At 44.2% G+C, this 15,513-nt stretch overlaps 1 protein-coding gene across 1 annotated transcript; it reads right to left on the bottom strand.

Moving 5' to 3' along the window:
* Window positions 1-5,008: 5,008 nt before the first annotated feature.
* On the bottom strand, window positions 5,009-5,533 carry LOC306924011 (eukaryotic translation elongation factor 1 epsilon-1-like; the record flags this gene model as incomplete). Its single annotated transcript, XM_079502354.1, has 1 exon — window positions 5,009-5,533. The coding sequence occupies one exon, from the start codon at window positions 5,531-5,533 to the stop codon at window positions 5,009-5,011; it is 525 nt and encodes a 174-aa protein (XP_079358480.1).
* Between the last annotated feature and the right edge of the window lie 9,980 nt (window positions 5,534-15,513).

The raw sequence follows: 15,513 nt of genomic DNA, 5'->3' as shown, positions 1-15,513 counted from the left end.
GCAATCACTTTCTTCTCCTCTAGTTCTTATCTTTACTGGTTGTTTTGGTCTCTCTCTCTCTCTCTCTCTCTCTCTCTCTCTCTCTCTCTCTCTCTCTCTCTCTCAGGTCCTTTGCAGTGTTTTTTGTGCTGATTGTCCCCCCCCCCCCACACACACACATACAAACACACACACACACACACACACACACACACACACACACACACACACACACACACACACACACACACACACACACACACACACACACACACACACACACACACACACACACACACACACACACACGTGTGAGTGCTTGGGCACAATGGTTCTCTATTCAGTCTCTATCCCCATCACACACACACACACACACACACACACACACACACACACACACACACACACACACACACACACACACACACACACACACACGCGCGCGTGCTTCCCCCCCCCCCCCCCTCCCATGTGTCTGGAAGACATACATACATACATACATACAAACAATCTCTCTCTCTGCTTGTTTAAAATTCCTCTGAATAATCTCCACCCCCCGGGGTGCACTGCATACGCACGAGACCCTACAATGATGTCATCACAGCCAGGGGTCAGGACTGTGATGTCTATACAGACAGAGTTGGAACAGACCCCAAGTCAGTTTGTCCAGATGCCAGACCGTCACAGACACAAATGAAAATGCTAAATTATTCTAAGACAACTCTCTCTGTGTGTGTGTGTGCTGTGTGTGTGTGTGTGTGTGTGTGTGTGTGTGTGTGTGTGTGTGTGTGTGTGTGTGTGTGTGTGTGTGTGTGTGTGTGTGTGTGTGTGTGTGTGTGTGTGTGTGTGTGTGTGTGTGTGTGTGTGTGCGTGCGTGCGTGCGTGCGTGCGTGCGTGCGTGCGTGCGTGCGTGCGTGCGTGCGTGCGTGCGTGCGTGCGTGCGTGCGTGCGTGCGTGCGTGCGTGCGTGCGTGCGTGCGTGCATATGTACTGTGTGTGTATACTGTGTAAATCCGGTATGTGTGTACACACACACACACACACACACACACACACACACACACACACACACACACACACACGCTATTGTACATTATACGCACTTGGGTACAAAATTTTAGTACTTCCTCCTCTCTCTCTCTGCACCCCCTCTCTCTCTGTCTCTGTTGTCATGATAGTTTACTAACTCGCTGAGAGAGAGAGAACTCCCTGGTGTGTAATTTATGTGTTGAATAAGTCTTATAGGACACTGGTTCCCAGTTCATATCGCTTTCTTTGTGTATTTAACTGTATTCTCTCATTCCCTGTATGTCTCCCTCTGTGTTTAGAGTGATTTCATTGAGAACCTCTGAAAATATTAAATTGTCCCTATGATAGTTGTAAAATCATGAACAACTATAAAATTGAAATGTGCTCCTCGGAGGTCTACAGGTAGTAGAAGTCAATCTAAAGCCCTAACCACACCAAAGGGTAGAGACGGTTTTAGCGTTGTTAGCGGTGTGATATGTCTTGTTGCACGTTGACCCGCGTTGACCCTAGTGATTCAACGCATGGAATTCAATGGCCCAAACCACACCAAAGGGTCAAGACGGTGTTTGCGTTAACTCCTTGCAACCGTTTGGACCCAAGGAGTTGCATGGTGACCCTTTGGTGTCGTTAGGGCTTTAGAGAATCAGGATGAAATGTGAAAAATCAGACAGGTCTGTCTTAATTGCTGACATGAGATAATGTGTACTGATGTAAAATATTTTGCCAGAGGTTCTGCTCTGGCCTCCAGGGAGTGTGTGTGCAAAATTTCAGGACGATTTCGGTCCAACGGTGCTGGACGGACAGGGGAGAATACATAGTCTTGGCCACGCCTTCGGCCTGGGGGGGAACAATAAAAACACAGCACCAACAGCAGATATCTCAGATATCTATAAGATGACTCACAGGGAGTCATTAGCTCAGCTCTATCAGTGTTGCACCATAAACACAGGAACACTCCACATAAGCTGGCGTAGTTCTTGGTATCTTGCATTGGAATATGATGATGACACAGTGTGAAAGTTGGTCTATATAACTGGGCACTGTGTATCGGTGCTGCATTCAGAACAGCCGTCAGAGAGAGGAAGACAGCATAGGAGAGACAGACAGTATTTAGGAAAGCTGCAGAGGGAGGCAATGTGGGGGAGACAGACTGTAGAAACACACTGAGTGAGATGGTGTATATGGTGCGATGGACAGGGGCTCAAATTGGGTGTACAAGTTACAACTGGCCCCAATGCCCATCGCTGGCCAGTGGCTACGCCTCTGCATGTCACCCTATGTTTACAAGTTGTCTGAAATCCTGAAACAGGTGTCATGCTGCTGAAAGACTGACCGGAAGAAGAAAAAAACCCTGCTTTTCCCTAGTGTCATAAACTGCATGTACATTTCTGTTAAGGAGTGCTGCTGCGGCGCCGCTGTGATTAATAGACCATTGCATAACGAAAGATTACTGGGCAAGTGGGCAGCAAGCTCAACAACACGTCATCAGAATCAGTACTACTGCTACACAAACGATGAGTCTCCTAGTGTTTGAGAGATTTAACTACAAGTGAACTACAATTCAACAATTCATGGGGCTTGCACATTTCAAGTGCAAGCCCCATGATCTCATGCTAGAGACTACTAGATTACTAGATTTCTTTTTTTAGGTATTTTTATTTCATTTGTTAACTTTGCTGTTGTGTTATTACAGTTTTGCATTTTTCATTTTATATTTTAATTTAGTTCTGTTCATTTTTCGTTTCGTTTTTCAAAGTGGGTTTGCTAGTTTAGTTTAGTTTTATGTTTAGAAAAGGCGTAGTTTTAGTTTGGTATTTGTAATATGGATTAGCAAAAAGACTAAAACAAAGGCCATTTTCTCCTTGTTGTTAGTTTTGTAAACACACAAAACTGTATTTTTTGGGAAAAGCCTCTTTGTTGTTTTTTATTTCAGTGAACTGAAATGTCCAATTCTATTTTGAGTTATTATATTTGTTTCAGTTAAACTAATAATCACGGAAACTGGAAAGGCGATGGGGGAGACTAGACTCGAGCAGAGAAGGAGGGAGGGAGGGGGGAAACATCTGTGGGATGTTTTGGCGGGAAAATAAAGGGAAAGCCAGTTGAGAGAGACTAGACTAGACAGTCATCAGTATGAATCACACACACCCACACAGACGCACGCACGCACGCACGCACGCACGCACGCACGCACGCACGCACGCACGCACGCACGCACGCACGCACGCACGCACGCACGCACGCACGCACATGTACAACTACACAAAACACACACAAGGAAGTGGATGCATAATTTACACACAGACACAAAACACACACAGGGAAGTGGATGCATAATTTACACACAGACACAAATCATTACATATCCATGCATTCTGAACAGGAACACATATATGGCTGCTTCATATACCTCTCTCTAAGTCTCACCCCCCCCCCCCCCCCCCCCCTTCTCTCTCTCTCACACACATATACAGATCCCGCCACACTGAGCACACCTGCAGTAAATAGTCTGTTTCCCAAAATGTTCCTCCTCATGAGTCATACCCCCCACCCACCACACACACACACACACACACACACACACACTGGGATGATGTCATTCTCAGTGCATTCCCCTACAGACAGCAGGGGCAGTGGGGGCACAGTGCATCGTGACTCATTAAATTGTGTGTGTGAGTGAGCGCGTGCGTGCGTGCGCGCAAAATGTTGAGTAATCCTAGTGTAGACTGACACAACCAGTGGAAGGGGAATGGAACAAGAGAGTTAGAGCTATATGACTAACATACAGTATATGTGGGGCCTCCAACCCTGGGAACTGTTACTGCCCTGCTCTGCCCATTGTGTCAGACAGCGCGCGGCACAACCCTTTTATGGGCACGGAATCTGTTTAAAAGCATCATTGCGATAGGCTGGTCATGAGGGGGCTCACTCGTTTGGTTTCAATTCTACAGCTACAATGATGTCTTGAGGGTTGTGATTATAAACGATTGGTGCATTAGCTTGTTTATGGAATCATGCATCAAAAAATACATTATTAACGCATGAACAGAATGACCTAACTCATACATCGCATAACTCCACCCACTCTGCACAGGTCGTCACTCTAACGTTATATCTGATGATGACGGATGGCCAAACAAGATGGAAAAATCACACTTGTGTGAAACAAGGGGCACCTTTTACTGTGTATGACGATTGATCAATTTTGCTGCGCTCAGTCATGAAGATGTATTTATTTATATTGAGCCGCATGACATCACACAAAGACATCACGTGACGTCATTTGCCATTGACTTGGCCTGAAAGTTTGTACAGAACAAAATTCGTCATAAAATGTCCATAGACTTGGCCACACACGTCATGACGTCAAGGGTGGAACACAAAAAGCCAGACATTGGAGGGGTGCTATAGGCCATCCATGGCCTTCTACATGGGAAACTTGCATTGGCCGTATTTATTGCATGGGTGAAATAGGCTCTCTCTCCATTTCTTCAGTTCACACGGGTGTGATTTTTTCTTTTTCGGGCGGCTTTTTGCCTTTATTGATTACAGTAGTTTGACAGGAAAGGGGAGAGAGATGGGGGGGAGACACGCAGCAAAGGTCGTCGGAATCGGGACTCGAACCCGCGACACACTGGATTACCAGCCTAGGTGCCTGGACAGCTCGTCCGGCCCAGGCCGACCGGCGCTGTTTATGACCTCTCATTGACACAACTCTCCAAGAGAAGGCTCTGGCACACACACGTCTGGTCAAGACGACACCGGGATGTTGGAGTTGAATTAGGTTAGGTCAGGTCCTGGACATGATGTACAAATACACCACCTGGACATGATGCTAGTATGTCGCAGAGACATACCCCAGCTCAACCTTTAATGCTGAGTGCCAAGCAGGGAGGCACTGGGTCCAGTTTTTCAGAGTCTTTGGTATGACGAAACCCCAACCTCCCATGCAGTCTCAGGGCGGACACCCTGACCACGAGGCCACAGAAGCCGAGCGAGTTTCAGACGTGTCCACCGGTCCGAACACTGATGTTCCTGAGAACCACGACGGGGGGCAGGTGATGTCGGACACCGGGACAGCGCTGGATGTGGTCAAACCACCGAGTTACGTTCACATACGTCTCCTTCTCCTGGACGGTCAACTCCACAAACAGAGGATGAACGCCATAGTACATGAGAATATCAGCCAGGGTGAACTGGTTGCCGGCCATGTAAACCTTATCCACTAGGTAGGAGTTGATATCCTTCAGAATGGTCTTGATGTGTTCCTTATTGGCGCGGCCGTTCAGCTTGGTGACCCTGTACTCTAACCACTGGTAAACCACGGCTCTCTGCTCCGCCGAGGCGCCCAGCAGCTCCGGGCGCTTGTTCTCGGTCACCAGGTGACACGCGACTGTCACCAAGCCCACCAGAGGAGTGTTGTTTCTCTGCAACACGGGCACCCCGTCCTCCAGCGTACTGTACGTATTGGGCTCCTTCAGTCCCAGGTACTTCTCCAGCGACGACAGCTCGCTCAACGCCATCATTACTTGCGCAAGCAGAGCGCGAAAGCACTGCGGTCGGGCTGGGTATGTATGTCGGTGTTGTCCACCGGCCAATACGTATGTATGTACCTCAAACTACTTTAAACACGTGTGTGACAAATATGCCCATATACGGACATGCCTGACATCAAAGTTGACATCAAAGTTGGTCACAGTCAGGGGCATATATGGAGATCCCAATGCCATGTTGTCTTGTCTGTCTGTCTGGACTGATTCTGCCCATATCTGGACAGTACTGACTAGTATTATTGGTCACAATACCACTTACAGCTCATGCCGGCTACCACAGTGCGCACTCTTCTGTCTGACAGACAGACAGACAGACAGACAGACAGACAGACAGACAGACAGTGTTTAACTCCGCTGACAGAATGGAGAACAGTTGTCTGTCTTTTTCTGAGCTCATGTGCTGTTTAAAAAACAACCATCTCCCTCCCTACCTCCCTCCCGCCGTCTGTCTGTCTGTCTGTCTGTCTGTCTGTCTGTCTGTCTGTCTGTCTGTCTGTCTGTCTGTCTGTCTGTCTGTCTGTCTGTCTGTCTCCATACCATCACTTTAAACACAAGCAACCTGAGGAACAAGAATATGTTTTTTTTATTATTATTCTGACAAGTAATTGTCCCCTGGTCCCTGGAGGCAGGAAGTTGCATACAATGCCAGCCAATCAGAAACCTCCCTCGAAGGGGTCTCTACATGAAACTCAACACCCAGGGACACCAGATCCATGATGGAACCAAGGCCCCTCTCTCTCTCTCTCTCTCTCTCTCTCTCTCTCTCTCTCTCTACTCTCTCCATTCAATAAGGTTAAAAGGGTATTTATTGTCAAGTGTAACATACGTTTCTTTGTTTCACCTACATGCTATACTACATGCCATGCCATGCCATACCGCCACTGTTGCCACATGCCATTCGCCATTCCACATGCCATGCCATGCCGTGCCATTGTGAGCTTGTATAATTCATGTTTTCAGATGTTTAGTACATAAGTACATCTCTCTGTCTTGTTGGTACAGTTGGTAGTGTGAGGGCCCCCTGGGACTTTTGCCAGGGTTTGTGTGCCAGCTATAGCCAGCTGTCCTGACTTGCAGTATACTGGTTGTAGAGTAGAGGTGATCAGGGGAGTGGAGACACCTGGCCACTGTCTCCCACAGAGTACAGACAAATCCATGGAGCAGTGCCCTGTAGGCCAGGTGTAGCTAATCAGTGCTGCGGCGTAAAGCTGCAGCTTAACCCATTTAGCCATGAGGCCGATCGATTCTAAAAACCCAAACCACAACAATGATTCGCCATGCAACTCCTTGCAACATGCAACTTGTGCAACTACCGGTACTTGCAATTTAAGGTGCCTTCTACACGAGGACGTCTCGGGCTGTTCCCCGCGCAAGTTTGTGAACGATATAAAACGTTCCTGCGTCTACATTGCGGTTATGTTAATTATGTATGCTGTATACACGAGACCGGTAAACTGCTCCGCTTTCAAGGAAACGCTGTAGTACACATGGCCGGCCTGTAGATGGCCACCAAAAAAAAGAAAAAGCTTATTCTGGTATTTCACACAGGTGTTGCCAAATAACTAATTATCTTGCCAGTCAGATGCGCATATGACATATCTAGGTCATATCAATTTAATCAGCAGAGCAGTGCTGCTTCTCTCTCTGAGTCTGCACACACTGACTGACCAGCTAAAGTTTATGCCTACTTTAAACCATAATATGACAAACCTTGGATTAATTCTTCTGAAAACGAGCAGCAAGCACAAAGTAAGTGATTCACACAGGCGGGCATTATTGGAAATGGATGCAACGCGCGAACGAGTAGCCTATTTATTTTTTAACACGCAACACCCCTGTCCCTCTCTCTCCCTCTCCCTCTCCCTCTCCCTCTCCCTCTCTCTCTCTCTCTCTCTCTCTCTCTCTCTCCCCTCTCTCGTGCGCACTGCTGCTGTGACTGTGAGACTGACACAGACGCGGTTAATAATATATAGCATAAATAATAGGCCAAATATAACACTTTCCCTCTATCTCTGATCAGCTCCTCACACACATAACTCCTCTCTCGTGCATGCACGCCTGCTCAACATTTTTCCCGATCGGGGGTGTTGTTTCTGTTCTCCAAAAATAGCTCCTCTACAAGCTCATGCAGGCTATTTTTGGAGAAGAGATTTATAGACATTATGTGCAAATATAAAATAGCTGTGATACGTAAGTGGTTATGGTGAAATAAACCATTAACACTGGTTAGTTTGGAGGGGGCGAGGGGACTATGACATCACCGTTTCAGCAAATTAAGCGGCATTTGCTATACACACGGAGACGAGAAAGTCGCGTCTCCAAACTTTCCCACTCTGGAAGGTAGTTTCAAAATTAGCCGTTTAAGTCCCCCAAAACGCTGTCTCTGTGTGACAAAAAGGGCAGATCGGCTAATTACTTGCCCGAGTAACACAGAAATCGTCCTCGTCTGTACAGGCTCTAAGTTGCAACCATTATCCCCAATGGCAGTTAACTGAAAGGAACGATGAACCTGAAGCAGCGGGACAAATATCTGATATCTCCATAATATTTTCGAGTCCTGTTAGGTTGTGTTTACATTTGCGCTATGGCACAATACGGCTACAATACGTCACCAGTCTTGCGTTGATCCCACCTCTAGCGGGATAGCCCCTCCTATACACAGGTTTAATGTTTGTTTTGTAAACACATTGACAATGAAGGGAAAATTTACGTCATAATGTGTCATTTACGTCATATTGTCTCTTTAGTTCTGCTACGGTTTTGGTGAAATATTAAGTAGTTCCGGTCATTTTGTGGGGGGCACAGGGGACCACGCATTAAAAGTAAATTAATTCACAAAACTAACGTAATTTGTATTGTTGACCTATTTCTAAAATATTAGTGCAACTTTCGTTCATTTTTGACCCCTCTATCACACGGAACTACGTTTTTGTGTCGATATCACTACGCCCAAAAAATAGTTCCATGTGATAGAGGAGTTAAAGTTGAACGAAAGTTACGCTAATATTTTAGAAATAGGTCAACAATACAAATTATGTTAGTTTTGTGAATTAGTTTACTTTTACTGCGTGGCCCCAGTGCCCCCCACGAAATGACCGGAACTACTTAAAAACCAGAGCAGAACTCTCACCACGGGACTCGGGCAATCAATTAATACATTTGCAACCACTATTAAGTATTTCATACAGCTTAAATTAAAAAAATCTGAACTATCCCTTTAAGTTGCAACTGGATTGGTGTGGTTTGGGCTTAAAATGCCTTCTAAATTCTGAACTAAGATTTCTGAAAAACTTCAAATATGTATTAAAAAATGTAAAAATATGTTGCTATATTCTGTACGGCAACAACAACCCAAAAATGGGTTTCCGTCTTGAAAGGTAATGGGTTACCATCCTTAACCGAATGTATGCCAAGAACGCTGGACCTCATTCTTCTCTCCACGACCCGCCTGTGCCAAAACAAGGGAACTCATTCTTTAATTTAATTTAATCCAGCAATTTAAAAAAACGCACATGTTAGACAGCCTCCACACGGATCCGACGTGCACGCACGCTTAATAGTCCTTTTTCTCGTCAACATGAGACAAACTGCGATCTTTGAGACCTTATAAAAGTCTAAACTTTGATCAGGCTAAGAAAGTCAAACCATCCCACGACGATGCATAGCCTGGAATGAGAATGTCAAGTGTTTTCATGACAGCCAGGTGTCAGGATAAATAAATATTCAAACTGCATCAAAAGTGTAGGTCAACGTGATTTCTTTGCCAATATCAGAAACATCAAAACAACAGGCAGAAAGATGAGACTGACCAACATTATTAAATGTAAACATTGCATATAGCAACCGCCTTGTTTGTGCAGACACTCGCTATACTTTCTTGTAGAAATTGTTATTAATAACAGTTTGAACTGGATTCTTCTAATATACCAATATACCATGTTTTTTTAAGGCAAACATGAGGACTGTTTTGAAAAGAAACACTATCCCTTTTCTGTAACAAAAAAACACCATCGGCGGTCCGGGATATGAACTTTGAAGTCATTTTTCTTTCTCCGTTTCTCTTGTGGACGGATGCCGCTTGGTGTTGTTGCACAGAGCAGGTAAGGGATATAGCTCTGTATAGACGGATATATAGGCCACTGTGTATGGTGAAGAACAGTGAAAAGACCAACGGGACAGCTCCCAGCGGCCCTAGCCTTTTATTCTAAAGGCATTACATAATGACGACAGGAAGCGCTGCAAAACAAGAGTGTAGTTTTACAGCTGTAAGGGTGACATCAGGGGGAGATGGAGAAGGAGGTATTAGTGATGATAATGCCTGGCGTTGAGGCTGTTGACAGACATAGACTGGCCTAGATAAGTGAACTGGTGCCTCCAAGAAACGTGCATGTTGGATATGTGTGTGCAGTGATGGTGAACAAACGAACCCAGCGACCCCCACAGTACCCAAATCAAAGTATGGAGATACTCAAATATGAGTGAAACAATTGCTATACAAAAAAAATCAAATCAAAATATACTTCAAAATGACCAATTACAAGCACATTTAATTTTTTACAGTAATAGGAAATGCATTGTTGCATTAAAGTTTTGTCATTTTCATAAAAAATAAATCAATGATAGTGAAATATATATAGCTCACATACCACATAGTCAGATATAGCTCACATACCACATTACACTTTCTCTTCATAGAAATATAGTGGATTCAAAAGTACAATATCAGAATATCAGAGGGAAAGTAGAGGTTGTCATTAAAGTTAAATCATTGCTTGTAAACTAGCTGATAATGTTTTGTTCACTTCCTTTAAAAGAACACCGCCAGCTGTGTTTGCACTCTGTTGGGGGGGGGGGGGGGGGGTGTAAGGGGGGGGGGGGGTCATCCTGTGATTCCTGTTGCGATGAGGATTTAAAGCTTAATTAGCACGTTGCATGTTTGATAACAAATATCCACGAATTAAGGTTTTATTCATTCATACTCCCAGAATGAAGTCCAGGGTAGACTGTTGCGCCTTCCTTTGTCCATAGTTTAAGGATGATTGTGGGTGCGGTGGTCTAAAAAACTAAAAATCTATCAAGAACTGAAGAGGTGACACCACAAACATTGATGGATGACTACTTTAGACAGGCTCAGAGACTTATAATAAATCTTTCTTTAATTAAAGGCACTTATGAGTACTTTTGTGCTGAGCATGTAAAAAATGTAAGAAAAATATTGTTTCTACATTTTTGCGGTGTCCTCTTCAGCACTCCCAGAATGAGAAACATTGTATTACCAAGTAGTAGAATTCTTTTTCTTTTACACAATGGTAGAATGACAACTCAACAGTAAACTCCAGTAACAATTACTGGTGTGCATGCACAGACATACAGGACTTCCCACCCAACCGTAGATTGCAAATGGTAAAATGAATGGTGCATTTATATAGCACTTTTATCCAAAGCGCTTTACATATATTGTGCATTACATTCACCCATTCACACACCGATGGCGGGGGAAACCATGCAAGGCACCAACCTGCACATCGGGAGCAATTAGGGGTTTAGAGTCTTGCTCAAGGACACTTCGACACCAATCTGAGAACCCATCGTCAAAAATAAAGGAAAAACAGCGCCCTCTTTTCTTTGAATTTGACGGGGTCAACAGTCTGTCTCGAGAGAGAGACTACTTCGACACTAACTCTGGGGGAGCCCAGGATCGAACTGGGACTGATCCGGCTGCTCTACCGGCCACTCTATACCCCTGAGCCACAGTTTGTACATTAGATTCATCCAGACAGAAGACTATACTATTATACTTAATACTATTACATTAGTTGATACTGTAAAACAGTGGTTCCTAAACTGTGGTGCGTGCACCCCTTGTGGTGCACAAGCGCCTTCTAGGGGGTGCACGACATGAAAAGGCTAATGGTGGTGCTATGGATTTATTATACAGTAAATATATTAACATACTGTATTATGCCAATATATGGCAAGTATATGCAGAATATAGCCTATTCTGCATATATATATGCCATATTCAGGTTCATATATGTGTATATATTGGAAATATATATAGCTTATGCAATTTACATTTCCATGTGGGGTGTGCGTCAGCTAGGTCAGGAGGTAACAGTGCATGGCCAAAAAGGTTTGGGAACCAGGTATTGAGGCTAGAATGCATGCAAATGTAAATGTGCATCAGGTCAAACACTGCAGCTATTGTCATGCCAGTGATTTGGAATCCTTTATGTTGTGACTTGTCCTATACGTTTGTCTTGTAAAATGTTAGAATGCCTGCAGTGTTGACTAACGTCTGGTCAGAGTCTAATCAGCATCAGCAAGCATTAGCATTAGAATGTATCGTGTAGTGCATCACAACACACACACACACACACACACACACACACACACACACACACACACACACACACACACACACACACACACACACACACACACACACACACTGTGACAAACACACATGCACACACCGAGAGTCACTCCCGCACTTGTGTGGTCAGTCACCGCAATCAACATCTGTCAACAACTGTCTGTCACCATGAGTTTCTGTAAATAACAACCTCCACATTCCTGCATATAAACACTCTCTCTGACTCGCATGCATGGAGGAACACGCACGCACACTCAGAGATTATTGACAAACTGTCCTACACACAGATAACAGGAATAAGATTCACTTGTTTTATGAATTGAATACATAGGAGTCAGGAGTCATGCAGGACCCCAATGGAAACAAGACGGCAAGGATTTGTTTTTGGTGCTATCCTTTTTAGAACAAGCCTTTTTGACAGTACTAGCTCTGTTGCTGTTGTTTACATGTCTCTAATAAAGTATTCAATCAATCAATCAATGTTACTGTCTGAGTACTGAGACCTTTCTGTATGGTTACTAAAGGGTTGGATATTATCTTACATTATTTAGTGTCATTTATGGGTACTATTTTGTGAAGTAATGGAAACCTCTCTAATCCTGATTCCTTACGTATAGCCTAATGGTCCACATGTTTTCTGGCAGTGATTTGCATCGCTAATGAGGTTGCAACCACCCGGGTTGGGTCTCTCCCTGTCGTCTCTGTGTGATTCTAATTCTAATTCCTTTCATTGACTCAACAGCGTTATCACACGGCACCCTGTCTTGTACTTGTGATCATGGATTAACTAAAGGCCTAAAGCCCTCAGTAACAAGCCTGATAAGCCATGTCTGAGCTTGAAACAACATGTAACATACAACATCATCATAGGACGGATTTTCACTGATCCTCAAAGAGAGGATTCAATCGACAGTGTACAAAGTTAACATAACGGTAAACAGATATGTGTCCAATTGTTTACTTTTCTACACCGTCAGAGTTACAAATGGATATTAGCATAGGGTTTTACTGTGTGGGTGGTGTTCCATATGGAATCAAATACTTACATATCTCTGATCTCTGATTAATAAAATAAAATTATTACACAAGCAATTAAGTTGAGTTATTCAGACCATTTTCTCTTTCTTCTCACCTTAAATCAACCCTCTCTTCATGCCTGTCTGTTTTTGATCTTATACGCTTTCTTTCCCTCTTTCTTGTTCTTGCTCACTCCCGCCTTTCTTTCACTCTTCCTATATCTTTCATTTCCTTTTACTTTTTTCCGCCCTTTCTTCTTTCTCTCCTTCTTCTCCGGTTTCTCTCTGAGTGTTGGCTAGGTTCCAGTATCCTCCGGTCACCACGTGAAGTCTCCATGTTGGTTCTTGTTCGCTTGGAGACATCGTAAAGTCTTTCATGTCAACTTATAGTCCTACTGTATTTCCACATGTTGACCTAGTTAGTCGTAATATGTGAAATTTAAAGGCTGTCTATAACATCCATCACTGAGCAGCTAGGGGTACCTCACAGGTGTGTTCAGCCTCTGCATCCCAGTCGTTGATGCCTCCCAGGGGGACTATAGTAGGACAACGACAGCAGCCTATACGTTGCACACGTTGAAGGAGCTGGCCTCCACAAGAACAGCCTCTCCTTTCTTGAATAGGATGTTGTCTGACGGTCTGACCACTCCAGACACAACATGACGTTGTGTGTGTCCACTATCTCCACCCATGCACTCTCCTGCCTGATATGGGGGAGGGGACGTGGGGGGCATTCTGCTGGTGGAAATCCATGCTGACCAGCTCCTTCCAGAGAGTCTTCCTGGGCCGGAGGTGGTTGGTTGTCACACCATGCATAGTGTCTGTACTATAATTTTATACAGATTATTATAGTATCTGTGTCCGTATTGTAGGCCTTTGTTAGCATTGATGCGTCGGTATTGGTTCAGAATTATCTAACGTCCAATAAAAGGCTAGACATAACTCATAGGACCTTAAGAAATGGAATATTTTAATGATTACAGGGATGCAAATCCCGAAATGAAAGGGACCACATGATATGAATATGAACAGCAAATTAACATGGATAAAAGCAGTTACGACCTGTTATATTGCGAATCTATTATTCGCTCCATATCAGTCCGTTGGTTGAAGCTCAGGCCAGAGCTGTCGTCTGTCCTGGAGAGCTCTGACATCTCTTTTCTATATATAGAAATCTTTCTGTCTCTCTGTGACCTTGATAAGCACAGCTAGTGTGCACACTCTTATAAGTAATGGTAAATGCCTTAAGGTCTACTTTATCTCATCAGCATCAGTGCTCTTGTCCGGACATGAATTCAGGCCCTCGATCTTCATCATATTAAAAAAATCACACCCGTGTGAACTGTGTGGTGCAACTCCCCTCTCCCCCTGCCTCTCTCTCTCTCTCTCTCTCTCTCTCTCTCTCTCTCTCTCTCTCTCTGTCATTAGCAGGCAACAGTGCAGCACTATCTCTCTCTCTCTATTTCTGGCACAACAGCGCCACTTTTGCCCCTACTGGTACTCATAGTCACATAGTCACATATAGTCACATAGGTAGGTTAACACGGACATTGCTGTTCCTTGGAGTGGTTGCACCACTCAAAAATGCCTTTATGTCCTTGCTAATTCCAGTTTTGTATTGTTCAACACTGAATGTCCCTCAAGTAGGCTACACATTATTGAGAAACGTTACCCTCATTTCTCAATAATGTGTAGCCTACTTGAGGACCATTCAGTGTGAGGATATAACGCAGGAAAATAATGCTTAATGTATTCTCGCTTTATCGTATTGTTAGTCAATTTCTTTGGCCAAGCAACACCACAGTCATGTGATGGTGTCTGCACCAAGCTTTAAAAGACAGCCTCTTCTCTGTTTTATGAACTGTTTACATTTCAAAACCGCAAACCTGACAGCACACGCCGCCGTTCCGCGTGCGACCGCTCATTATAAAATCCCATCCCGGAGGAGGGAGATGCCAAGTCTACACACACACAGTAAATTCCGGAGTAATTGAACTCTTAAATGGACCATTTACGGGTTAGGTTTTACACTCTCAGAGTTCAATCAAACACCCCAGAGTGTTTGCCGTGCACGTTCACATGCATTATAATGATGAAGCGCCTATGCATTTGAACGCCATGCAGGAACCAAACAGTGGCAGCTGCCAGAGGAGGATAGATAAGGAAAAGGCCTGAGGCCGGGTGAGACAGCCTGATAGACTGTATACATACATACATACGTCTGATGATGTCTGTTCATGTTGCTGCTTGCACTGTTGATTTGGACTGCAAAGTTTGATTCAGTTTCAGTCGACGTCTGAATACATTTTAATTTTGTCACATTTTAGTCATCTGAAATGTTTTAGTGTTATAGTAGTCTACTTTTAGCCGACTAAATGTCATAAGATGTTAGTTGACTACATCTACAGTTGATTTTTTCGGCTAAGATGTATTTTGTCGGGCCTTCGGTTCGGTCGCATGCTGAAAATAGCTGATCCTACAAGCTTGTAGATCTGCTCTGAGTGTGACCAAACATAAAATGACTTGTCTTTTGGTTCGACTGGATCTCTTCTCCACTAGTC

This window comes from Electrona antarctica (assembly GCF_951216825.1).
Source record: "Electrona antarctica genome assembly, chromosome: 5".
Taxonomy (NCBI): domain Eukaryota; kingdom Metazoa; phylum Chordata; class Actinopteri; order Myctophiformes; family Myctophidae; genus Electrona; species Electrona antarctica.
This window is presented reverse-complemented; position numbering and strand designations above follow the sequence as displayed.